Source organism: Colobus angolensis, unplaced genomic scaffold (genome assembly GCF_000951035.1).
Source record: "Colobus angolensis palliatus isolate OR3802 unplaced genomic scaffold, Cang.pa_1.0 Scaffold88, whole genome shotgun sequence".
NCBI lineage: Eukaryota > Metazoa > Chordata > Mammalia > Primates > Cercopithecidae > Colobus > Colobus angolensis.
Genome location: NW_012122709.1, coordinates 3,610,383 through 3,635,536, shown reverse-complemented (window position 1 = coordinate 3,635,536; position 25,154 = coordinate 3,610,383). Strand labels below are relative to the sequence as shown.

The 25,154-nt window shown below is 50.5% G+C and overlaps 4 protein-coding genes across 4 annotated transcripts in view; 2 read left to right on the top strand and 2 right to left on the bottom strand.

Annotated features, from left to right (window-relative positions):
• Positions 1–4,530: 4,530 nt before the first annotated feature.
• DHRS1 (dehydrogenase/reductase (SDR family) member 1) lies at positions 4,531–13,520 on the bottom strand. The gene is made up of 10 exons (XM_011930741.1): positions 13,292–13,520; positions 13,185–13,210; positions 12,521–12,694; positions 10,092–10,235; positions 9,863–9,942; positions 6,928–7,060; positions 6,460–6,606; positions 5,496–5,565; positions 5,069–5,149; positions 4,531–4,925 (listed from the first exon to the last, which is right to left on the bottom strand). The coding sequence occupies exons 3-10, from the start codon at positions 12,668–12,670 to the stop codon at positions 4,789–4,791; spliced, it is 942 nt and encodes a 313-aa protein (XP_011786131.1). The 5' UTR covers positions 12,671–12,694; positions 13,185–13,210; positions 13,292–13,520; the 3' UTR covers positions 4,531–4,788.
• A 20-nt stretch (positions 13,521–13,540) lies between these two features.
• Positions 13,541–18,937, top strand: NOP9 (NOP9 nucleolar protein). The gene is made up of 10 exons (XM_011930742.1): positions 13,541–13,888; positions 14,096–14,554; positions 15,330–15,440; positions 15,683–15,824; positions 15,950–16,142; positions 16,791–16,931; positions 17,454–17,579; positions 17,763–17,999; positions 18,217–18,322; positions 18,663–18,937. Exons 1-10 carry the CDS (start codon positions 13,642–13,644, stop codon positions 18,818–18,820), a joined length of 1,920 nt encoding a protein of 639 aa, XP_011786132.1. The 5' UTR covers positions 13,541–13,641; the 3' UTR covers positions 18,821–18,937.
• Positions 18,938–19,650: 713 nt separating this feature from the next.
• On the bottom strand, positions 19,651–25,149 carry CIDEB (cell death-inducing DFFA-like effector b). Its single transcript, XM_011930743.1, has 7 exons — positions 24,654–25,149; positions 22,499–22,852; positions 21,836–21,938; positions 21,386–21,530; positions 20,392–20,541; positions 19,965–20,155; positions 19,651–19,783 (listed from the first exon to the last, which is right to left on the bottom strand). The coding sequence occupies exons 3-7, from the start codon at positions 21,874–21,876 to the stop codon at positions 19,651–19,653; spliced, it is 660 nt and encodes a 219-aa protein (XP_011786133.1). The 5' UTR covers positions 21,877–21,938; positions 22,499–22,852; positions 24,654–25,149.
• The window catches only part of LTB4R2 (leukotriene B4 receptor 2), a 1,693-nt gene continuing 895 nt past the window's right edge, over positions 24,357–25,154 (top strand). The window contains exon 1 of the mRNA XM_011930957.1: positions 24,357–25,136. Within this exon, the coding sequence (XP_011786347.1) occupies positions 24,577–25,136 (560 nt within the window). The 5' untranslated portion in view covers positions 24,357–24,576. The remainder of the gene's footprint in view (positions 25,137–25,154) is intronic.

The following is a 25,154-nucleotide window of genomic DNA, read 5'->3' as shown; positions in this document are numbered from 1 at the left end:
GCAACAAAGAGAAACTCTGTCAAAAAAAAAAAAGTAACAATGCAAAACAAAAATCTCTTCTTCTCTCCCTGGGTTCCTTTGAGGAATTAAGTGTCTTCAGGGACCTGCCAAGAACCTTGACTTGCTCCAGTTGGGGCGGGCTGCATCTCGGTCAGGCCCTCAGTGCCCCACCAGTGCTATGTCTGGCAGACCGGCTTCTCCTTCACTGCTCAGGCACATTCTTTCTTTCTCTGTACCTGTTGCTGGTTTCATGGTATCCCTCAAGCCGGGGATACCACCACCACAGTCCCACAGTAGTCCCAGGTCCTGTTGACTCTGCCTCCTACAATGTCTCATCTGCTCACACCTTCACTGCATCACATCCCAGGGATACTGAGAGTGGGCTAGCCTTCTGGCTGCTCCTCTGGTGTCTGCCTCTCTCCTCCCACTAGGCCATCCTCCCCTACACCTAAGCCCCAGTGAACTTCCAAAATTCAAATCTGATGATTTTATGCTTCTGCTTAATTCCTCCTGCAGCTGACAGTGTTAATGCTCTGCCCAGATCCCCCTTGAACTTTTTCATTTTTGTGCATGACACCTCACTCTGTCCTTTCTTTTTTTGTTTTTTATGTTTGTTTTTATTTTTAGACAGAGTCTCTCTCTGTTGCCCAGGGTGGAGTGTAGTGGCGTAATCTGGGCTCACTGCAACCTCTGCGTCCTGGGTTCAAGCGATCCTTCTGCCTCAGCTTCCTGAATAGCTGGGATTACAGGCACACGCCACCACACCAGGCTAATTTTTGTATTTTTAGTAGAGACAGGGTTTCACCATGTTGGCCAAGCTGGTCTGGAATGACTGACCTCAAGTGACCCACCCGCCTCTGCCTCCCAAAGTGCTGGGATTACAGGTGTGAGTCATTGTGCCCGGTCCCCACTCTGTGCTTTCAAGGCTGGCACCTGCAGCCCTTCTTGGAGGACTGCCTTTGGCCTCTTGGACTGCTTTGCCCTGGGTGGCAGTGTACCCATTGACTGCTCCATGGTCACTGAGCACCATGTGCTGGTGGTAGTGCTGGTGGGAATAAAAGCCCAGAAAAACCTCGTCCCAGGCTGGAACTGCTCTGAGGCCTTACACGCCAAAGCTGTTCCCTTGCATCATGCCAAAGCTGCTTTCTGCAGCTGAGAAGGTGCTCGTGCTTGGCTTCACCAATGCTGCTTACTGGTCTCCCCGGGAGTACTTCATAAATCACTCAGGGTCTAAGATGGATCCTCATTGGAAACCTATCACCCACCATTTAAGTCTCAGTCATATATTTTACTCCACTCTCTCTCTGGAAATGTATTCCATATCGAATCTAAATTTAAGCCACATCGAAATTCTAGCTGTTCTGCTACTTTTGTGTCTTAGTACCTGCCTTTAAAAAGTAAAAACAAGGCTGGGCACTGTGGCTCACGCCTGTAATCCCAGCACTTCGGGAGGCGGAGTCGGGCGGATCATGAGGTCAGGAGATGGAGACCATCCTGGCTAACACAGTGAAACCCCGTCTCTACTAAAAATACAAAAACTTAGCCGGGCGTGGTGGCAGGGGCCTGTAGTCCCAGCTACTCAGGAGGCTGAGGCAGGAGAATAGCGTGAACCTGGGAGACAGAGCTTGCAGTGAGCCAAGATGGTGCCACTGCACTCCGGCCTGGGCGGCAGAGTGAGACTCCGTCTCAAAAAAAAAAAAAACCCACCACCACCCCCGGCCCATCCTTTACATGTCTGGTTAGTCTCGCCCCCTTCCTCAGTTCTCCAGGCATGCTGCTTCCTTCCTCCTGTGTCCTCAGGGCACTCTGGGTAGTTTACTGTAGCTGTAGCACTCCTCTCGCCAAATTCAGCTAGTCTTCCCTGGTGTCTTGCACGGGGCTGGGCAGACAGTTTCAAAAAACAAATGTTTTTGAATGAGTATTGATTCCCCAAAATGTCCTAGTGTTCTCTAGTGTCAGGCTTCTCACATCCTAAATCGCTCTGCCGCCCAGGCTGGAGTGCTGTGGCCGGATCTCAGCTCACTGCAAACTCCGCCTCCTGGGTTCACGCCATTCTCCTGCCTCAGCCTCCCGAGTAGCTGGGACTACAGGCGACTGCCACCTCGCCCGGCTAATTTTTTGTATTTTTTAGTAGAGACGGGGTTTCACCGTGTTAGCCAGGATGGTCTCGATCTCCTGACCTCGTGATCCGCCCGTCTCGGCCTCCCAAAGTGCTGGGATTACAGGCTTGAGCCACCGCGCCCGGCCTGGGTGGTGTACTCTGTAGCTTATGTTTCTAAGATGAGTGAAACCTCGTCAGAGAGAAGCACAGTGGTCTGCTGTGAATAGCACTGTTCCTTCTGGTTTCTTGGGATACCAGGACCAAGGTCTTACTCCACATCTTATGGACTCTTGGGGTCCCAGTTCACTCACTGCCTTCAGTAAATGGAAGGTCTAGATGACTTCTAAAATCTCCATGGCTGAAATGAAAGTCTTCTGTGGGTGGGGGCCTGGTCTGTCTTGCTCTTTCTTCTATCCCGAAGCCAAGAATGGTGCCTGGTACAGAGCAGGCTGTTAGATTTATTTGTTGAGAGAAGGAATTGACAATTTCTTTTTTTTTTTTTTTTTGAGATGGAGTCTCACTGTTGCCCAGGCTGGAGTGCAGTGGCATGATCTCCGCTCACTGCAACCTCTGCCTCCCAGGTTCAAGCGATTCTCCTGCCTCAGCCTCCCAAATAGCTGGGATTAGAGAAATGCTCCATCATGCCCGGCTAACTTTTGTATTTTTATTAGAGACAGGGTTTCACCGTGTTGGCCAGCCGGTCTCAAACTCCTGACCTCGTGATCCACCTGCGTCGGCCTCCCAAAGTGCTGGGATTATAGGCGTGAGCCACCATGCCCAACCAGGAATTGAAAATTTCAGTGGTTATGTATTGCTTGGTGCTTTATATATATAATTTCATTTAATTCTCAAAGTGGTGGAGTCAGGATTTGCAAGACAGTTTATGAGTTTGAAGTCCATGCTTCCCTCATAGTATCTTGAGACTTTAGGAGACAATACCATCATGCAAGGTTTTGTTCCAATAGTGGTTTTGTTTGTTTTTTGTTTTTTTGAGACTGGGTCTCACTCTGTTGCTCAGGCTGGAGTGCAGTGGCGTGATCACACTCACCAAATCCTCCTACCTTAGCCTCCCAAGTAGCTGGGACCACAGGTGCATTCCACCACACCCAGCTAATTTTTTAAAAATCGTTTTGTAGAGATGGGGTATCCCTATGTTGCCCAGGCTGGTCTCAAACTTCTGGGCTCAAGCAATCCACCTTCCGCAACCTCCCAAAGGACTGAGATTACAGGTGTAAACTACTACGCCCAGCCCCACTGGTGACTTTAATGATGGCTGTGCAAGGCTAGAGGTGGTCCTGAGGCGCATCTTCTTTTTATATCACATAGGCAACTGCCTTCGCCCCTCACCAGCCTCAGGGGATAACAGGAATTTAGGCTGGTAAGTGGAAGAGGGTGAACAGGTGCTGAGGAAATCTGATCACTGTGATCTTAATTAGCTGCCACAGCAAATGGTGGTATTTAGGTACACAGTTCCAAAGGTTCTATACCAGTCACGTACTGATAAGCCAGCCCTCTCTCTAAAAGAAAGCCTTGATTGGTAGCATTTGTGGACTTCCATGGGACATGTACGGTCGCCATGGCTGATTCAAGACACCACATGAAGTCACTGAATGAGGACTTAGAAGAGATGCGCATCAGCACCTCTCACAAGCCGGTGAGTCACTCCACTCACTACTGGAACGGTAACCGGGGACGGTCCCCAGAAAGCCACAGGAAGAGTTCTGCCAACCTCATGGGCAGCCTGGGGAAGCCTCAGCTCTCACTCTGAAGATTTTGAATAAGTAAAATGATTTATGCTTCTCTGATTTATGGCAGCCATCCTATCACTTTGGACGGTTATCTAGGCTGTTGGGTGGAAGGATCCCTCAAAATAGCCCTTGGCTCCTCTTAGGAACACACCCCATTGCCTTGCTTCAGGCTAGGACAGCCTCCTGCATAGGCAAGGCAGCTCTATAGGGCTCATGCAATTAGTTCTGCAGAAAGCAATTCAGGTAGTACCATCCTGAGAGGAAGGATGAGAGTTGTCGGTGTCATAGCTATTCCTCTGTCCCTCACTTGGATTCAGGCAGTACCTTCTCCCCAGGTTCCAGGAAATCATAAACACCAAGGAATCTACCTTTGCTGGACTGGGCCTCAGTCAGAGATCAGGCCCAGCTAGAAGGTAGTAGGCATCTCTGAAGAGATGGTGGAATGGGGGTGGAAAACCAGTGTGACTGGATGTGCCCGCTTCCAGCTGTGGAGTGACTCTGCTCCTCAGCTGGGGCATGGGAAATAGGTCTTGCAGGGCAGAGCAGGAACAGGTCTGGAGGAAAGGGGTCTTGTCCTGGGGCAGAACCCCTTGAGAAGCTTCATATTTATACATCTTTGAGTCCTTCTACCAAATAGGTAACGTGTTGCCGAGCACAGAATCAGCAGTCAAAAACACATTAAAAGAGAAATGAGACTTTTATTAGCTCCCAGAGCATTTTTCAATACTAAGGCAAAAAGTAAAAAGAAGGACAAGGAAAACCAAGGCACAAAGAAAGGACCTAGGCAGACCCCAGAACTCACCATGGACACACAGCAGAGTCCTTCTTTTCATATCAAGGGTATGGGTAGGCAAGAAAGGCTGCTGTTTCATTGAGATAGGACCAACCACCAAGCCCAAATGAGAAGACAAGCGGAGATGTGGTGTCAGACCAGGAGGGTTAGAACTTGCTAGTGTAGAGGGCAATAATCCACTTGGGCACACGGAGGAAGGAGGGCAAGTAGGAGGCCAGCCAGCCCATGCCGGACACGTGTGAGAGAACAGAGCTCAAAGACAAATAGTCTTGGACAGGGCGGCCTGGGAACAACAGGAGTAGGAGGATTAGATTCTCATTTCCCACTCCTCACATACCCTCACCTTGGCTGGAGAGACCAAGGGAGGAGCGGGCAGGGAACAGAGGGAATAGCAGTCAAGGCTGGCTGCTGTGCCAGGGTCCTCACCGTCCACATCCCGAAGGCCATAGCGTCGAGCAAGGTCACAGGATGGTAGCACCTTACCACTCAGGCTCAGGATATTGGGATCTGCGGGCACACAGACAGGTGGAGATGGCAGGCAGGCGAGCGTGCAGAGTGACAAGGTTTGGGCCCATTTGGACAGGGCACGGCTGAGACAGACTCAGGAGCCCTGGAAAACTCTTTCTGTTCCTAGGAAGGCTCTTGGGCCTCGGACTTTTTCCACACTTCCCAGGAGCCCACTCCTAAGGTTCCCAGACCTCAAACTGGGAATGCTGACCCCTTGGGCCTCAAAAAACAGAGAAAAGAATGACATGTTCCTCAATCAACTCCCGAGCCAGATCTGGGCACTGGATGCTACCACCCTACACATCCTCCATGCCCTTTCTTATTACCAGCTGCCCCCAAACTTCACCTGTTGCCAAAGCCACCACACATTTGCCACTCAATTCTGTGGTTTCTGCAGATGAGAAGACTGATTTGAACTGAAAAACAGGGGCAGAGAAGGGTTAATTTCCAAGAGCACTGCCCAAGTCTCCCAGTTTCAACTTCTGTTCCAGGAGAAAGAGACCAAAGACCAAAGAGGCCAAAGACCTCAAGCAGGGCCTGTAGGATCCAAAGTATTGGCAGGTGCCAGAGCCACTCCTCCCCATATCCAGGTGAGCCCTGTTCCCTGGCACCAGGATCTGCTGTCTTTGCTAAGTGGAAGGATCTGGTAGTGCCAAATAGTGTTTGGACCTTCTAAGCTAGCTGGTGTGGGGGTCGAGTGCATGGGCTTTGGAGCTAGACAGCCTTTCCACTTAGGACATATGTGACCTTCAACAAGTTTTTGCCGGGCGCGGTGGCTCACACCTGTAATCCCAGCACTTTGGGAGGCCGAGGCAGGTCGATCATGAGGTCAGGGGTTCGAGACCAGGCTGACCAACATGGTGAAACCCTGTCTCTACTAAAAATACAAAAATTAGCTGGGCGTGGTGGTGGGCACCTGTAATCCCAGCTACTCAGGAGGCTGAGGCAGGAAAATTGCTTGAACCCAGGAGGTGGAGGTTGCAGTGAGCCAAGATCACACCACTTGCACTCCAGCCTGGGCAACAGAGCGAGACTCTGTCTCAAAAAAAAACCAAAACAACAACAACAACAACAAAAAAAAAACCAAGTTTCTAAACCTCTCTGGGTTTCAGTTTTGCCATCCGTAGAATGGAGCTGGTATCTCCCTTACAGGATTAAAGGAAATAATGTGTGTCCCATGCTCAGCTCTGCACCTGCCACAGTAAGCACCTGGTGAATGGGAGTATCGGCTCTTGTTATTGTCTTGTTATTGAGGACGGAGAGGCTGACTCCCCTGTGTTCTCTGCTTCCTTCGCTCTCCCCTTGCCAACCTGCTTAAAGACAGGATCCTTCAGGACCTCCTCTTTTGTCATATGCTCCTTCAGCAGTTCTGTCTGCACAATTCCTGGCCACAGAGACACATAGCTGACCCCATGGCGCCGCAGCTCGTGGGCACAGTCAGCAGCCAGCTTGTCACACTGTGGAGAGGTGGAAGGCAAGGTAAGAGCCACCTAGTCATGTCACTTTCCTGCCCTGCCCTCTCTGCTTCTACTGTGAATGCTCCACCAACCCTGCCCTTCCCAGGAGCCCCAAGGTCTCAGCTGCCCACCCTCCCCAGTGTGATGCCTACTCTAGCCAACCAAGAGGAGCACAAGCAAAGGAACTGTCCACGGATGAGGCAGAGGAGGAGCTGAGAGGAGCCAGCCTTACCATTCTGACCACTGGGGACTGTACCTTCTGAGCTATAAGTACCATCACTGTCTTTTACCTCTTCAGCTCCTATGCCACTGGGTCCTCACCGCAGCTTTGCCCACACCATAGGGGACGTTGAACATATACTGCAGGCTTCCAGGGGAGGAGATGACCACGATGAGCCCCCGGCCAGCTGGTACCATCAGCCGTGCCCCATACACAGAGCAAAAGTAGTGTCCTCTAGAAGGTGCGGCAAGGGAAGAAGGAATGAGCCATGTTAGTGCTGGCCTGGGTGCCACAGCCTCCGGCAGCTTCCCCTGCCTTCTGGTGCTGGTTGTCCACTAGGAAGGCTACATAGGGCAGGGTAGCAACCTGAGGAATTAGGGGCTTGAGGCCATATTCTGAGAGGAAAACTGGTCAAAATAACCACTGACAGGCCTGGGCGTGGTGGCTCAAGCCTGTAATCCCAGCATTTTGGGAGGCTGAGGTGGGAAGATCACAAGGTCAGGAGATCGAGACCATCCTGGCTAACACAGTGAAACCCGGTCTCTACTAAAAATGCAAAAAAATAAGCCAGGTGTGGTGGCGGGCGCCTGTAGTCCCAGTTACTCGGGAGTCTGAGGCAGGAGAATGGCATGAACCCGGGAGGCGGAGCTTGCAGTGAGCCGAGATCATGCCACCACTGGACTCCAGCCTGGGCGACAGAGTGAGACTCCGTTTCAAAAAAAAAAAAAAAACCACTGAAACAGATGAGAAACAGCAATCTTTAGAAGATGAAATGGAAGACAAGAGCCCTGTCATGATAACAATTACAAACAAAATTGCTCAGGGGGAGAAAATTTAAGAAATATATAGTGTCTACATGGAAAAACTATAAAACCATGACAGAATAAGTACAGACAAAATCTTTCAAAGCTAAGAACTGACATGTAAATCATCATTTCTATGTAAATCAATCCATAGATTCAGTCAAATTGGATTATATCTCAATAAGACCTTTTGGAGAAATTGATAAAATAATCTAAAGCTCAATGAGAATAATAAACATGTGAGAACAGCCAGAAAAGCTGGGCACAGTGGCTCACGCCTGCAATCCCAGCACTTTGGGAGGCCAGAGGGGCAGATCACTTGAGCTCAGGAGTTTGAGACCAGACTGGCCAACATGGTGAAACCCCATCTATACTAAAAATACAAAAATTAGCCAAGTGTAGTGATACGTGCCTGTAGTCCCAGCTACTCGGGAGCCTGAGGCAGGAGGATCTCTTAAGCCCAGGAGGCGGAGGTTGCGGTAAGCTGAGATTGTGCCACTGCACTCCAACCTGGGTGACAGAGTGAGACTGTCTCAAAAAAAAAAAAAAAGAGAAAGGGAACAGCCAGGAAAATTCTGAAAAAAGGACTAATGTCTTGTGGGTGGGGGGATTGCTTTCCCTACCCCTGTTGTCACCCATATGAAAATGCACAGGGGCCAGGCATGCTGGCTTATGTCTATAATCCCAGCATTTTGGGAGACTGAGATGGGAGGATTGCTTGAGGTCAGGAGTTTGAGACCAGCCTGGCCAGTACAGCAAGACCCCATCTCTAAAAAATAAAATAAAATAAATTAAAATGTACAAGACATAATAGTTAAAAGAATGCAGTACAAGTGTAACAATAGACTGATAAGTCAATGAAACAAAACAGTGAATAATTAGATACAAGTATATGTGAGAATGCAGTGTATTACAAAAGGAACCTGTCAAGTCAGTGGGGAAAGATGGATCATTTGGGACAACTGACCAGTTATTTGAGTTGGGGGAATTGGGTCTCTGTCTCATTTATTATTTTAAAGTTAAGCCTAAAAGGATCAAATATTTAAATATAAAAAATAAAAGCACAGAAGTACTGAAAGAAACATGATCAAATGTGTTTATAAACTTGAGGTGGGGAAGGCTTTTCTTAGCATCACACCCAGATAGAAATTATAAAAGACTGACAGATTTGACTTCTTAAAATTGAGACACACACACACACACACACACACACACACACACACAATACAAAGATACATGTATATTTCTGTATATACAAAGAGCAGGGCAGGACTGAGTGTGGTGGCTCATGCCTATAATCCCAACACTTTGGGAGGCTGAGGCCAGCAAGAGATGAGGGTGTGGAAGGCACCTCTCTTTGGAGGCTATGGCCATGAACACTGGCCAATTTCCAGCTCTTAGGGTGTTCCTTTCTTGCCTTCGGCCTGATTATCCTTCTCTGTCCTAATGGTCTTCCTTCCACTTTGGAAATCACAATTGCATTCTAATCCTGCTTCCTTGGGATTGTCACCAGAGTACCAAAATTGGAGCGGCGGGTGTTCTTACATGCTTTAGTCACATATTTGCCGATAATCTGGTGGTTACTCCCACAGGTGACTGATCACATTCATCAGGCATGGCTTGATTACATGAGAGCGTAACATATTCCAACAGTAACGGAGGCATAACTGGTGCACATTACGCTAGGCGAATTCTAAATGGTGTGTTTCATCTGACTCCTGGGCTAGATGACCCGGTGTGACCCAATGATATCCCTGCTCTCCCAACTCTGACCCGTGAGTGCCCTTGACTGTGGGTGTGGAGTGAGGATGTGGAGACTAAAGAGCATTGGTGTTCACTCCTTCTTCTTAAGCTTCTCCTGGTCTAAAACAAAACAATTTCTCCCTCTAACCATTTTGAAAGTATAGACTACAGGCTGTGTGCATTACTGAGAGGAGCAGGCTTTCTCCCTTCTGGGTCTTTCATTTGGATGGGCAGAGAGTGAGGCAGGAGAGAGGCCAAGGGCTTGTTCTGATGAAAATTACTGACAAAAACAAGGCAAGAGTTGACATTCTTAGGAACAGACTCACCTGGATGGAACTTCTCCAGAGGTAAGTGGGACAAATGGAACAGAAGGGAGAAGAAAGAGATGGGGGAGGCCAGAGGGAAAAGGAGAGGGCATGTAAAGAAAGGCCTGGCTGTTGAGCTGGCTAAGTGAGTGAGGGAACACGGGCCCTGGCAGTGGAGCACCCACCTGAGTCCAACGTTGTTGATATCATCCCACATGGAGGCAGGGGTTTCCCAGAATGGCTTATTCCTGGTGTTCAGGATCGTCTGGAAGGCACAGGGAGGGTGATGAATGATCTGAAGGCTGGGAGGTGTGAGGGGCTAGGTAATGGAAGGGACAATGAGTGGGGATGAAGATGCAGGGGTCAGAGGGGGAGGTCAGAAATGTGGAGCTGGGACCAAAGTTCAAAGGGTACCTGGACTCCTGCATAAGCGTTGTTGACCAGCACATCCAGATGCCCTTGCTGTTCCCGAGCCACTTGCTCAAACAGGCTTCGCACTTCACTCTCCTGGCTTGAATCGCACACCACAGGCACACATCGGCCCCCGAGGGATTGTGCCTGGAGTAGGACAGGGGATATGAGCTTACATTCACACACGGGTGTGAGTCATGACAAAACTCCCTCAACCAAAAGTAGACTTGAGCAATGAGAAGACAATCCTAGGAGAGCCAGCTGCAGAGGCAACATGGCAGGCAAGGCTGCCCTCTGGTGTCTGTTTGAGTAGTTTCAGGAATGATAGGCCTCCCCACCCCAGAACAAGGTGAACTGCAAAGGAAGTTTTAATAATCTACAAACATTTACTGAGGCCCACCATGTGGTGTGGAGTGAGGATGTGGAGACTAAAGAGCATCGGTGTTCACTCCTTCTTCTTAATGTACTTCTCAAAGTACAATGCAAGGCATTGTACTTTGCAAGTAGAGGGTAAGAACAAGTGAGGCATGGAGTCTGTTCTTGAGAAATGAGTAAGTAACCTTTTCCTTGTTCTGGTCTTTTCCATCTCTCATGCCCTTAGCTCCCACCCTTCACCACTCACCTAGAACCTCTACTCAGTCCCAGTTCTCTTACCCTCACTCCACCAATGCTCCTGCTTGGTAACTGAAGAAACCAAAGCTATCAGCCATGAATGATTTCTACTTCCTGTTCTGTCTCACTCTCTACAAATGCCCACAAACCTCCAACTTCAGAGGAAGAAGAGTCCCTTATCCAAGAACAATCCTCCTATTCTCCAAATTTATGGATCCTCCCCTATTACCCTCCTTGCCTGAACTACTGCAATGCCTCCCAACTACTCACCTGACCTCTAGTCTGTCTGCCTTAAATTAATTCTTCATAATCCAGCCAGTACGAACCATCTAAAACACAAACCCTGTTCAAAATCTCCTAACTGGATCTCCATCTCTTAGAGAATGAAGCCTGAGTTCTCTTCTAGGGTCTTCCAAGACCTACTCTTTCCTCTCCAGCCTCTCACTCACTACTCTTCCCTTGCATTATCTCAACATCTACTCTTTCACACACCATCCCTATGCTTATGGAGCTCCCTCTGTTGGAAAGGTTTTCCTAACTTCCTTTACCTAACTCTTACCTTTCAAAACTCAGTTCAAGAACCACCTACCTCCTCCAGGACGCTTTCCCAAACCACTTTCCCTAGCCACTCTCCTGTGTCATCTGGATGCTCCCCAACACACCTAGAGTATTCTGTGCGTATCTCCCTCTTACAATTTACCATATTCACATTACATTGAAATGACTGTTTTCTGTACTTCATTTCCTGTTGGACTCTATCTTCATTTTTAATTTTAATTTTTTTTTTAGAGACAGGATCTCACTGTCACCCAGGCTGGAGTGCAGTGGTGCAATCATAGCTCACTGCAACCTCGAACTCCTGGGCTCAAACGATCCTCCTGCCTCAGCTTCCCAAGTAGGTGGTACTACAGGTGCAGGCCACCGTGCCCAGCTAATTATTCAAAAAATATTTTTTGTAGAGACTGGGTCTAGCTGTGTTGCCCAGACTGGTCTCCAAAAGGCTGCACATGTTCTTAATCTTCCTTCAGAAGCACAGAAGGCCCCAGCTCGGGAATGTAAGCCAGCTGATTGAAGTCCCTGAAACCTTTTTAAATTGCCTTCAGGACCTGACCTCCTCCTTTCTGAAGGACATTGCAGGTAAGTGATCTTGCTGCCTTGGCCTCCCAAAGGGCTGGGACTCCAGGCATGAGCCACTGTACTCCACCATGGACTGAATCTTTGAAGAGCAGAAATTAGATCTTATTAGTCTTGATAACTTCCGTGCTTTACCCAATGCCTAGCAAATCATGGATACTCAAATATTTATTTAACTGAAGTCTAGTAAATAAGCAAAAAATGTACAGTTCAATAAAGTCTTGCCTAAAATAGAGGAAAACACAGGTCCACAACCCTTTAGTTACAATTCCAAAATCTCTGCTCTCAAACACAAAGTTCTTTTCTTTTTCTTTCTTTCTTTTCTTTTCTTTTTTTTAAGACAGTGTCTCCCTCTGTCGTCTAGACTGGAGTGCAGTGGCGTGATCATGGCTCAACTCCTAGGCTCAAGCGATCCTCCTGCCTCAGCCTCCAGAGTAGCTGCTGGGACTATAGGCACATGCCACCATGCCTGGCTCAAACAAAGTTTTTTCATAAAACTCACTGGGCGGCAAAATTCTACCTTACCTGAAGTTATTTACAGGGTTTTAAATTTCCACTTTGAATAAATATTCACATCTTGTTGAGTAGTATTATAGTTTCAGGTAAGGGATTAGGAAAGGGAGTGGTTAAGTGGAAGGGCTCTCTTGGGTGGTTTCTGCAACTGTGGTCCCAGAGGAAGCACTCACCTCCTGAGCAGCAACACGAAGGGTGTCTAGATGGCGGCCAGTGATGTAAACTGTGGCACCTGCTTTGCAGAGCTGCAAGGCAATGCCACGGCCAATACCTCTGGAGGCACCAGTCACCACACACACTTTGCCCTTCATGGGAGCTGCCATGACTCACAGGCAAAGGAGGAAGGTCTGTGGAAGCAAAGACTTGCTCTGAGGGAAGCCTGGAGACTGTGTGTGTGTTGGGGCGGGGGTCGGGGTGGGGGGGAGCCTCACTAGGGGTGAGAGGAGGAGCCAAGGTAAGAATCCTTTGAGGGGAGAGGAGTCAGAGGCGGACAACTGGGTACAGCCCTAAGGGTAAGGGAGTCAGAGGCGGACAACTGGGTGTGGGCCTGAGGACAAGGCTGACTGTCTTTTGGGACGCCCAGAGAGTGAAGAAGGGGCTGAGTGGGACTGTCCAGAGGTGGACAACTGCTACGACCCTCTGAGTGTGGCTGCCTGGATGGGGGAATCTGGCGCGGCAGCCCCTCGGAGCGTGTCCAAGCAGAGTCCTGGGCTATCTGGAGCTCCGTTCCCTGGCCTGACCCAGTCCAGCTGAGCCAGAGGCGCAGCTTCCGGGCCGGGGATGAGCGGGAAGCCTGGAGATCCGAAACCCTAAATGTGAGGCGCGTGTGCCGCTTACCTGCCACCTGCTCTGCCGCTGAGGTCCTCCCGCTGACTAGCTCGCCATACACGTATAGTTCGAGAACTTTAATTACGGCCGTAGGGGCGCAACGAAGTGACTACGACTGGGGCAAATTGCGGGGCTGCGGTGGAAGTCTGGGTTCTCGCCCAGATTGAGCTGGCGACGTGGAGGCAGTGTTCAAGGACTGATTCTACAGTAGGACCCGGAGCGATTCTGTGCTGGGATCGAAGGGCGGAGTCCTGGGTCAAAGTTAGAACCCGCGGATGGGGCGGAGCGATCTGGAGGACACACCCACCCCGCCCGGCTGGGGCCGCGCGTAACTATGACGTAGTAGCTGCGTCAGGAGCGCGCCCGCGTTTCTGAACCTGGTTTGGGCCAGGCACACGCTTGGCGACGTTGAAGGTTCGTCCACAGCTAAGGAAACTTTTGCAGCCGGAGAGGTCCCGAAACACACATGGGGCTGGGTCCGCGCTCTCCACACAAGGTGGGGCGCCGGTTCCCAGCTGGTGGCAAACGGGGGCGCGGGGCCAAGGGGTCGGGGCGCCCCTTACCCGGCAGTAAGCGGCAACCCTGGCCGCCTCCGGATAGGCGCTCGGAGCAGCCTCCAGATTCGCACCCGCACCTGAGCCCCGAAGCTCTGGGATATTTCCGCCGGGCGCTGTCAGCATTGAAAGAGGCTCCCGAGACTGGGGAAGAACGAGGTAGGCAGCAACTTCGGGGTTTAGACCAAGAGCATCAAATCCAGGGCAGGCAAGGAAACTTTCTCGGGTCGGCAGGGCGTGGGGACTTAGTTTCATTTCCCATGTCCTCTTCCTCGGCCTCCCACCCACGACCCTTGGTTAAGTGAGGGTACATAACCGTATTGTCTACTAAGTCTCTTCAAAGTGTGTTTTTCTTCACTTTTCCAGATCTGATGGTGCACAATATTATGAAGGAAGTAGAGACTCAGGCCCTAGCTTTGTCCACTAACAGGACTGGCAGTGAGATGCTGCAGGAACTGCTGGGATTCAGTCCTTTGAAACCGCTTTGTCGCGTATGGGCTGCTCTGCACTCCAACTTGCGCACTGTGGCCTGTCACCGATGCGGGGTCCATGTATTGCAAAGTGCTTTGCTACAGCTCCCTCGATTGCTGGGGAGTGCTGCAGAGGAGGAGGAGGAGGAGGAGCAGGAAGGGGAGGATGGGAAGGATGGTCCCACGGAGACCCTGGAGGAGCTGGTCCTGGGACTAGCCGCTGAGGTGTGTGATGATTTTCTTTTCTACTGTGGAGACACACATGGCAGCTTCGTGGTCAGAACTCTGCTTCAGGTGTTAGGAGGGACTATTCTGGAGTCTGAGAGAGCCAGGCCCCGTGGTTCCCAATCATCTGGTAAGTATTACAAGAGGAGAGTGGACCTAGGGGGAAGAAGAATTTAGAAAGTTCAGAAGGAGACAGTAAACAGAAGACTAAGTCTTCATGGGGGAGCTTGACCTGGAAGAATTAGCTTGACCTGTCCTAATCTGAACAGGGCTTTAGCAAGCCAAAGATTAGTGTGTGCAGAGGCCCAGAGGTAGGGATGTACGGTTGTGTTTGGGGGACAGCTATTAGAATGGACACAGGAGGAGAAATTTTTCTTTTTAAGCATGACTTAACATTTAAATGCACTCAAGCAAAAGTAACATACATACTGGACTCAAGCAAAAGTTCAGGAAAGAATACCCTTACTACATGCAGCCCACTCTGTTATTTTATTTTATTTTTTTCCTTTTCAAAACTTCATTCTGCTCTATTTCATTAAAAAAAAAAAAAAAAAAAGCTAGTTGAGACCGCCAACTTGATTTCATGATAGTGTTGAGCTGTGATCCACATTTTGAAAAACTCTGGGAAATAAAGTTAGCGAGTTTAAATGAGGCTTAATTTTGGAATGCCTTGAGTACCTGAGGAGGTTGAACTGTCTTCTGTGGACCATGGGGAAGCTGGTTGAAGTTTCTTAGAAATATTAAGGCAGAAATGTAGTCTCAGTTCTGTCATCCAGAAGAGACATTCAGTTGTACTACATCTGTTCTGCATCTCCAAGTGGTATCCTTGTCCATCTATGGAATTTTTCTCTCCTGGGTGACAGTTTGTGATCTCCCCACTGCACATGTTCTTAATCTTCCTTCAGAAGCACAGAAGGCCCCAGCTCGGGAATGTAAGCCAGCTGATTTTGAAGTCCCTGAAACCTTTTTAAATCGCCTTCAGGACTTGACCTCCTCCTTTCTGAAGGACATTGCAGGTAAGGAGGGAAGTAGGAGGAGGGTCTCGTATCTACTTTTCTGGAGGTGATTTTACCACCAAGCAAGGCCCTCAGGTCAGGTTATTCCTCTTCTTTTCAAACCTGGTCTGGTTTGATGTTCAAAGCACTTCGTATAGTCCCTTTGTGTCCATAGTGCCCTGTATCTTGTTGCCTAAAGTTTGAGGTTATGCAGGTTGTCTGGATTTTGAGAAAGCTGCTTTATTTCTGCCTTCTCTCCACAGTGTTTATCACTGATAAGATCTCCAGCTTCTGTCTTCAAGTGGCTTTACAGGTTTTACACCACAAACTTCCCCAGTTTTGCGCTTATCTCTGCAATGCTGTGATTGGCTACCTGAGTACTCGCAGTTCCTCAGTAGATGGCAGGTATGGTCAGGGCCTCAGGATCATTCAGAGTTGGTGGGGCTGTGTGAAATGAATGAGGTGATGTAGTGCAACTGTATTTTGCATGAAATAGAGTTAAGACTGCCTGATGCCCTTCTTGTCCCCAGTCCCCTATTGCTATTTCTCCGAGATCAGACGAGCTCTAGACTCCTGGAGCAGGTCCTGCTGGTGTTGGAGCCCCCAAGGCTCCAGAGCCTCTTTGAGGAGCACTTGCAGGGGCAGCTGCAGACCCTGGCTGCACATCCCATTGCCAACTTCCCTTTGCAGCGCTTACTGGATGCAGTCACTACCCCTGAGCTGGTGAGTTGGAAACCTGAGCTGGTTCTGTTTCTGCTAATTCTTGATCATTGGACCTTATTTTATGGTCTGTCTGCCTCTATATATTTTTGACATTGTGCTGGCCATTGCCCTTGAAAAGATTCCTTGAGGTTTTCCAGAGCTTAGGATAAATTTGCCCACCTTCCAGTGAGGATTTGTTTTGACTTCTCTCAGGTATGAGGACCAGCAAGAGACAGGCTTCATTCAGGTTTACAGCTTGAGGTTCCATGGCCTACCCAGACTCTGGTACTTGGCTCTAAGCCCACATGAGTGCTAGAGCTGTTGCCATAGCTGCTCTTTTCCTTTGCTGCTTAGGACTAAGGTGGGCTTCCCTGTGGTCTCATGCATTGGGTGTTAGAGTGGAAGGGCAGGTTTAATTTTAGTGCCCCCTTGCCTCTAGTTTTCCGTTACACATAGGGAAGAGCCACTTAAAGTTCCTTCCTGTGAGGTGGCACCTCTAAGACTGCCCCCTTGTCCTGGGCCTTATCTAGCCAAACAAAAGTCCTGATACTGGCAATGCTTTTTATGTTTTATCTAGCATTTTTAGTTGTTTTCACTGGGAAGGTTTCTCTGAATAATGTGGCCCACCATTACCAGAATGCCAAAGTTACATCCCATGTTTCCCATCAGCTGTCCCCTGTGTTTGAGGAGCTGAGCCCTGTCCTGGAAGCTGTATTGGCCCAGGGCCACTCAGGGGTAGTCATTGCCCTGGTGGGGGCCTGTCGCAGAGTTGGGGCCTACCAAGCCAAGGTCCTACAGCTCTTGTTGGAGGTGAGTGGATATTACCCACAATCCGTTTATGCCCTCAGTCCAACTTCTACCTGTTAGGACTTACCTAATCTTAAGTTGTTGTACTTCTGGACTCAGGAAGTCTAATGCCCAAGGAGTTCACAGGAATGGGGGAAAATGAGGCCTATAGGTGCCCGCCCCCACTCCTGGCTAATTTTTTTTTTTTTTTTTTTTTGAGACAGAGTTTCGCTCTGGTTGCTCAGGCTGGAGTGCAATGGTGCAGTCTCATCTTACTGCGCCCGGCTGAGGCCAAATGCTATTTCACAGTCCTGGAACAAAACTTGTCTCCCAGAACTAAGAGAGAAGTTTATTTAAGGGATAAACGTTTATTAATCCCTGTATGTGATAGAGACTGGGGATACAGCAAGGCATGATATCCTGCTCTCATGGAGCTCACATTCTTGTGGAGTTGGGGCTTCTTTCCTTTGCTGAAGGTGTTCCCTTAAAGTTGAGGTTAGGGATGGAGAAGTTCTCAGGTTCATCATATTTTATCTTCTCCTTTAGGCATTCCACTGTGCAGAGCCCTCATCCCGGCAAGTGGCCTGTGTGCCTCTCTTTGCCACTTTGATGGCATATGAGGTGTACTATGGACTGATGGAGGAGGAGGGGGCAGTGCCTGCAGAGCACCAGGTGAGGTAGGGGAGAGGCCAAGCCAGTGACTAATTGGGAGCCAGGCCTCCTAGGGTTTAGCAAGCCTCTGACTTCTGAGGTGAGAGTGGTGACTTCATCCAGGTGGAGGTGGCAGTGTTCTGGGGATGGGCTCATCCACCTGGCTTGTTGGTGCCTCCTAATTTCCTATCTCTGCGCTCCCAGGTGGAAATGGCCGCAGCCAGGGCCTTGGGGAACGTGACAGTCCTTGGGTCTCTACTGCTCCAGCATCTGCTGCACTTCTCCGCTCCTGGTCTTGTACTTCGAAGTCTGGGTGCCTTGACGGGACCACAACTTCTGGTCCTGGCCCAAAGTCCTGCTGGCTCTCATGTGCTGGATGCCATCCTGACCAGCCCTTCTGTGACACGCAAGCAGCGCCGCCGTGTGCTGCAGAACCTAAAGGTTAGATTTCTGGCTTCTGCCTTGATTCCCCACCATCATCCATTTAGAGAATATGAGCTTTCTCAGGACTGTACCTTCAGACTCCAAAAGGCTATGTAATTACTAGACTATTTTAATTCAGCCCCTAAACTCTTCAGAAAATTCACTCCCTGCAAGCCCCCAAAATACACTTTTGTGGACTTTGCTAGGGAGACCTACTTTGCTTGTCTCAATACAGGGACAATATGTGGCTCTGGCCTGTAGTCGCCATGGCAGCCGTGTGCTAGATGCCATCTGGAGTGGAGCAGCCTTGGGGGCTCGGAAGGAAATTGCTGCTGAGCTGGGTGAGTACCAGCCCCTCTCTTTGATGTTTCCAGACTCTTCCCCTCTCTTACTTCAGATCACTGGGTGGCTGGAAAGTCTACTGAAATTCAACAGTCTTTAGTTCCAAAGGGTGGTCTTGCTCATGGGTTCTTAGCAGTCTGCTTTCCCCTTCCCTCCCGCTGACTGATTATGCAGTCCTCTGCCCTCACCCCTCCCTCTGACTTCTGTTCTTTGGAAAGTGAAGTATTCTGTGTATCCCAGTGGCAGTCCCAGGGTCTGGGGGAAATGGAGGGACTTTTACCTCAGGTAGAGTCTGTCTTTGAGCATGGTGGTACTAAACATGAGTGGTTCCCTTTGCAGGGGAGCAGAACCAGGAGCTGATAAGAGACCCTTTCGGCCACCATGTGGCTAGAAATGTGGCCTTGACTACCTTCTTAAAGCGACGAGAGGCTTGGGAACAGCAGCAGGGTGCGGTGGCCAAGCGGAGGCGGGCATTGAACTCCATACTTGAAGACTGAGGCTTTGGATCTGGGACTGCGTGTTGATGGGGGAGGGCAAAAGGGGGTATCCACCCCATCCCTTTCCTGGTTTAAATTGGAGTCAAAAGTCGTAGTGGTAAATATTTTATATTTTTATTGGAAATGTTTTTGTTAGTTTGGGGGGAAGGATATGAAGACATCTCAGGGTAAAGTCGGAGGGGTTGTCATCCGTGTGCTGGGGAGTCTAGGAACAGGAGGCATTGGTAGGGGTGAGATGTAGCAGCAATCAGACTGGGATCAAGATGCCTGGGGGACAGGCTTGTGGCCTTTCAGGGCAAGTGGGAGGCCAGAAAGGTGGCTAGGAAGGGACAGCATTTCTTCAGGTAAGGGTATAGACTTGGGACATGAGGCATTATGCTGAAAGGTTCTCTCACAAGCGGATCAGAGGACAATGGGGAAACTGGGTGAGTTATCTAGCCTGTACTGTCCGCAGGTCCTGAAATTTGATGCTGTCATAGTCTTTGCAGTGTGTCTCTTGGAATGATTCTGGGGGCAGAAGCTCAGAGCCCCTTCTTTTTTTTTTTAATGGAGTTCTCGCTCTGTCGCCCAGGCTGGAGTGCAGTGGCCGGATCTCAGCTCACTGCAAGCTCCGCCTCCCGGGTTTACGCCATTCTCCTGCCTCAGCCTCCGGAGTATCTGGGACTACAGGCGCCCGCCACCTCACCTGGCTCGTTTTTTGTATTTTTTAGTAGAGACGGGGTTTCACAGTGGATGGTCTCGATCTCCTGACCTCGTGATCCACCCGTCTCGGCCTCCCAAAGTGCTGGGATTACAGGCTTGAGCCACCGTGCCCGGCCCAGAGCCCCTTCTTAGTAGGAATGGAGGCGGCCCTTTTGCTGCCACTGCTCAGCCCCCTCCACTACATGACGAAGGGTGGAGGAAATTCCCAGCAACATGTGGCCTAGGCCTTGCAGCAGTGTGGAGGTCCAACGAAGGAGCTCCCTGAAGGGCAGAGACAAGAGGAAATCAGATGATTTGGGAAACCTGGGAGGAAGCCATCAAGCTGGGAGATGAGGACTTTCCACAAGCAAGAGCTAACTAGGGGTAGGTGGGTGCAGGAGGAGGAATTATGGGGACTATCCAACTGTAGGGGATGGGGAAGTATGACATGTTGATTTCTGACCTGAGTACTTTCTTTGGGCCGAGTCCTTGAAAGTCACAACTCATAGAGTAGAGCCCGTAGAATGTGGCTTTGACATTCAGGCTGCCAAAGAGGTCTCGAGGGTTTTGCTTGTACACGTCAAAGGTGATGCGGGCGATGTCCTTGCTGTGCTTGGGCCTTTCCCGTCCCAGGCCATATGACAGCACTCCACTCTGTAGGACACCCTTGTCAGTGCAGTATATCCTCACACCAGACACCCACCACTAATCTCCATTGGCACTGTGTCAGACTCTCCCTTGCTTAGACTTTCTGTCCACTGTGTGACATCCTTGACAATTCCACAACTCCCTCTGCACCTGGTCCCCAGGATCAGGGTTAAGCTAGAGAGGAAGCCCGGGAAAGCTCTAAAGGACAGGCAGTGGAAGCAGCCCCAGTATAGGCCTCTTACCCTCGTGGGGCTCCAGCTCTGACCAGACTCTAACACCATCAGGCACGTGTCATCCTCCAGCAGCTGGAAGAAGTCCTCACTGTCCACTGCAGTTCCATCCTCCTCTAGCACCAGGGTTAGCACTCCATTCAGCAGTAGGGTCTCCAATGCCTGCCCAATGGCAAGAAGCAAGAAGGAAGGTATCCCATGCCCCTTCCCTCTTTAGCTGCCCAACATCCATCAGTTGGCTCTAGACGTTGGTCGATGTCCCACCTTGACTTTCCGGCACTTTGATACCTCCTAAAGGCTGCAGCTCTCTGTGTTCTTCAGGTTTTGGGGGATCCTAGCTAGAGGCTGAGCTTTTTCCTCTTTGCTCCTACCATGTCATTGGCATCTCCCCTTGCTCCCCTCCAAGTCACTCCTGGTTTGGAATTGGAAAGCAAGCCAGGTTCTCATGAAGTCCACCCTTCTGTCTTATCTACAATGCTGCACCTCACTTCCCACACCCTCAGAGTTCTCCAGAAGTGTTTTCAGTAATAGTGTTTAACCTTTTTGAGTCCTTACTCTGTGCCGGGTATGAGGACTTTACTTACATTATCCTCTTACTCCTTTCAACAACCCTAGGAGGTGATGTGTTATTATTGCCTTTTTATAGATGAAGAAACTTGAGGTTTTGATAGGTTGAATAACTTTCCAAGGTTTGACAGCCAGGAGGTGGCAGAATCAGAATTTGAACTTGATTTATCATACAAATTGCCTTCCATACTGGCCTCTGAATTCCATCCCTCCAACTCTCCCTATCTCCTGCTAACCCCTGCTCCCATAGAAAAGCTCACTAGGTGGAAAATGAACAAACTGACCGGAGCTCATGAGGCCCACCCCACTGCTTTTAGCCCTCAGAGGGAGGGGCAGCTGCGTGACTTCAGCCCTCTCTGCTCCATCATCACAAGTTGCCACTGTTGTGGAGCCCCTTGGCTTCCCCTGCTAAAGGAACCGAGGAACTTGGCCTACTTACTTTGGCTAGCAGCTCCTGGCGGGTGGCAGCTGTCAGGCCTTTCCGGATGGTCCGCTTGTGATTACAGACACGGAAAGGTCGTTGGGGTGGTGAAGCTGAGGTCCAGACCCTCCGTCCAAACTCCGAGCTTATATTAGATACTGACCTGGTAGTTGAGAAGAAAAGTCAAGAAGGGGCGAGGAGGGGCTTAGTGAGTGTAAAGGGCGTGATGGGGGTAGAGTGGCTAGAGGGCTAGGGAGGGAGAGATCTAGGTTTACAGATGGTAGAGATGAGGGAGAGACCATGGAGTACAGGTGGGGGCAGGTGGGTCAAGAGCTTGACAAGCCCACTATGAAGTGGGGAGCAGAAAAGGAAAGGGGTACTGGTTAGTGTCCTAGGGGCTGAGTGAAGTATTGTTGCCCTGCTTATAACCCCTAAAGGTAGAGGGTAGAGCAGAGGGTTAGCAGTCACCTGAGTAGGTCACTGGGGTTCAGAGCTGAGAAGTACTCCATGGTGGATGGGAGAGTTCCTTCCCTGGAACTTCTGGGCTGGGTGGTTCTCTTCTGTGCTGGGGCTTTAGTGGTGTTTTCTGTTACAAACCTGGGATCTCAGCCCAGGGCAACGTGGGAATGAGTCAAGCCTGGACTCTGGCCCCCCTGCCTGACCAGTAAGAAGGGCAAAGTCCAAGGGGAGGGATGAGGGAGGGGCCAGATGGGGTCCTGGAGGAAGAATTGCCTGGCAAAAGCCATTGGAGCTTGTATGTGTGCCTTTGGTAATGACATGTGTTGTGAGGGTAGATGGGAACCATGTAAAAGGATGAAACGTGACCTCTCGTGTTTTTTTATTTCTATGAGGGAATTTCTGGGGATGGGTTCTGGCTCTCAGACTCTGAGAAGGTGCATTTTATGTGAGTGGCTCTGTGTGTGCTGCCACCTACTGGAGTAGCCATAAGCTGCAGCTTTAGGAAAAGGGATCCCGGGGTTGGAGTGTGGGGAAGCTGGATGGCAGCATGGCAAGGCTTTGGAAAATGAGAGGTGAGACTGTGTCCAGGAAGGGTGTAAGGAAAGGATGGATCCTGATCCATGGATTCAGGATCATTAGGGTCCTGTCTGGGACCCTGGCTTTCCTACTTACCTGCTCCTTCCTCCTTGGTCAAAGGAGGGGCTGGCTCATTGCTCTGACTTTGGTTTCCAGAACTGCCTGTGGAGTTCGGTCACACTTAGGTCATCTTCTCTCTCACCTTTCTGCTTTTGCCAACTAATGGACGTGAAGGAGATGTGAATGGGGCAGGAATGTCCTTTGATGGCATCAAGACTTTAGCTTCTGGTGCACTGTGTCCCAGTCCTGATTTCAGTTGCAGCCGTGATGGACAGTTGCATGGAAGCTGAGACTCTCATTGACAGTGAAACCCTCAAATGAACACAATCCCTGCTTTCCTGCCCAGGATCCTTGTAGGGTCCCCCAGCTTCCCCACTTTTTTTCTGTGTCCTGACAAAGAAACAGTAACTTGATTGCCCTGTGACCTGGCCAGCTGCATTTCCCCTGGAGGCTTGAGCCCAAGCCAGAGCCTTGAAAAAGTATTCAGGTTGTTGCCCAAAACACAAAAAAACTGGCCCTGGCCCTGAACCAAATACCTTGAACCCTCATAATCTCCATACCCTGACCCCTTTGTTTTGGACATAGCGAGATAGAACAACTCTTTCTCTCACTGTCTGTTGTAAGGATATGCTGTAGCCCACTCATTAAGTACATTCTCCTAATAAATGCTTTGGACTGATCACCCTGCCAGTCTTTTGTCTTGGGCAATCTGTACTTTTCTTAGAGATTCCCAAGGCCTACTGAAGGGACTTAACACACTCTTAATGGCTTTCCCCTCTCTTGTTTTACCCTATGCCCTCACTTCCTGAGTTAACCTCCCAAATACAGGATTACGGGTACCTAGGCCCTTAGCTCAGGCTCTGCTTTGGGAGGCCCCAACCTAAGACAGTGCTCCTGGTGCTCTGCCCAAGGAATCTCAAGTTCTGGCTGTTACTTGGGCAGAGGCCTTTCTTTTCCCTTCCCCCAGCTCTATCCATCTGCCAGGCCCCCGTCAAATCTATTCATTTACAAGTTTTGCTCGACTTTTCCAAGAAGAGAGGGCTGTTGCTTAGTATGTCCCTACTACTGCCTCCTTTCCTTTCTTGTCTTGTATCCTTGTACAGCCTGGAAATGGGATCTCTTCGTGGTTGTGTGTCATGACTCCCTAACCATTATGCCTCCATGCATCTCCTGTTCCTCCTGGAACCTGGCAGCATGCCTTACATGGAAAAGCTGCCACTGACAGCCCAGCGAGAGCCCTGAGGGTAGAGTGATTGGGTCAGGGCCCAAGGCAAGAGATGGGAGGAGGTAGGCCAGAAGCTGAAGAAAAGGGGCTCAGCTGGACCAGGAGACTGGAAAACAGGCAAAGATAGAGCAGATGGGGTACGGAGTTGTTTGGGTCACCTTCTCTGCAGATCAGAGAGGCCAAGCAACATACGTGCTGCAGAAGGTGGGCTGGGAGGATTGGGGCCAGAGCTGGGGGAGGGATGAGAACAGAAGCAGGACCAGGGTCAGGATTCAGCAGAGTCCTCCTATTTCCTTCCACGGCCAGGGAATCTTACTGCCCCACTTCAGCTTATGCTGTTTCCTGGCAAGGCAGGCTCTCACATGCCCGAACACTTGGATACGTTGGTGATGGGAAGGAGTAGGGTGAGGGAGGGGCCCCAGGAGAGGCCCAGGATGAGCCTCATCTTGTCTCTCCCCATTCTTGCCTTACCCTCTGCAAATGTGATAGGCATAGGACAGGAGTAGGCACCTCGCCCACTGCTGCTTAACCTTTCAGCTTCTCCAGGCCCCCAATCGTGCTTGCTCCCACCTTGGTAAGTAGATCTGCGCACGTCCCTTTATACCCCACCATCCACTTTTGCCCAGATGTGCTAGAATGGGGCTGGACAAAGAAGGAGGGGCCAGACTAGAGGAATGGTGATAGAGATAGTGACAGCCTGGGGTGAGGACTTTATGCCTGTTTACCACTGAGCTCTGGGAAGGAGCCAGGAGTGGGGCAGGTCAGCTGACTGGGAGCAGGGGATCTGGGTTCCAAGAAGGAGTAGTGTTTGAGGTGGGGTCTGGGTCCTCATGGAAGTCAGGACTCCCAGGCAGAAAAGAGGCAGGCTGCAGGGAAGTAAGGAGGAGGCATGGCCCCTTCTCATCGGGCATCACAGGTGGGGTTTTGCCCCACCCCTGAACGCCCTCTGTGGCGCCTTCCACCCACCTGTAGGCCCAGAAGGATGTCGGCCTGCTACCGTCCCCCAGGGAACGAGACACTGCTGAGCTGGAAGACTTCGCGGGCCACAGGCACGGCCTTCCTGCTCCTGGCGGCGCTGTTGGGGCTGCCCGGCAACGGCTTCGTGGTGTGGAGCTTGGCGGGCTGGCGGCCTGCACGGGGGCGACCGCTGGCAGCCACGCTTGTGCTGCACCTGGCTTTGGCCGACGGCGCGGTGCTGCTGCTCACGCCGCTCTTTGTGGCCTTCCTGACCGGGCAGGCCTGGCCGCTGGGCCAGGCGGGCTGCAAAGCGGTGTACTACGTGTGTGCGCTCAGCATGTACGCCAGCGTGCTGCTCACCGGCCTGCTCAGCCTGCAGCGCTGCCTCGCGGTCACCCGCCCCTTCCTGGCGCCAACGCTTGTGCTGCACCTGGCTTTGGCCGACGGCGCGGTGCTGCTGCTCACGCCGCTCTTTGTGGCCTTCCTGACCGGGCAGGCCTGGCCGCTGGG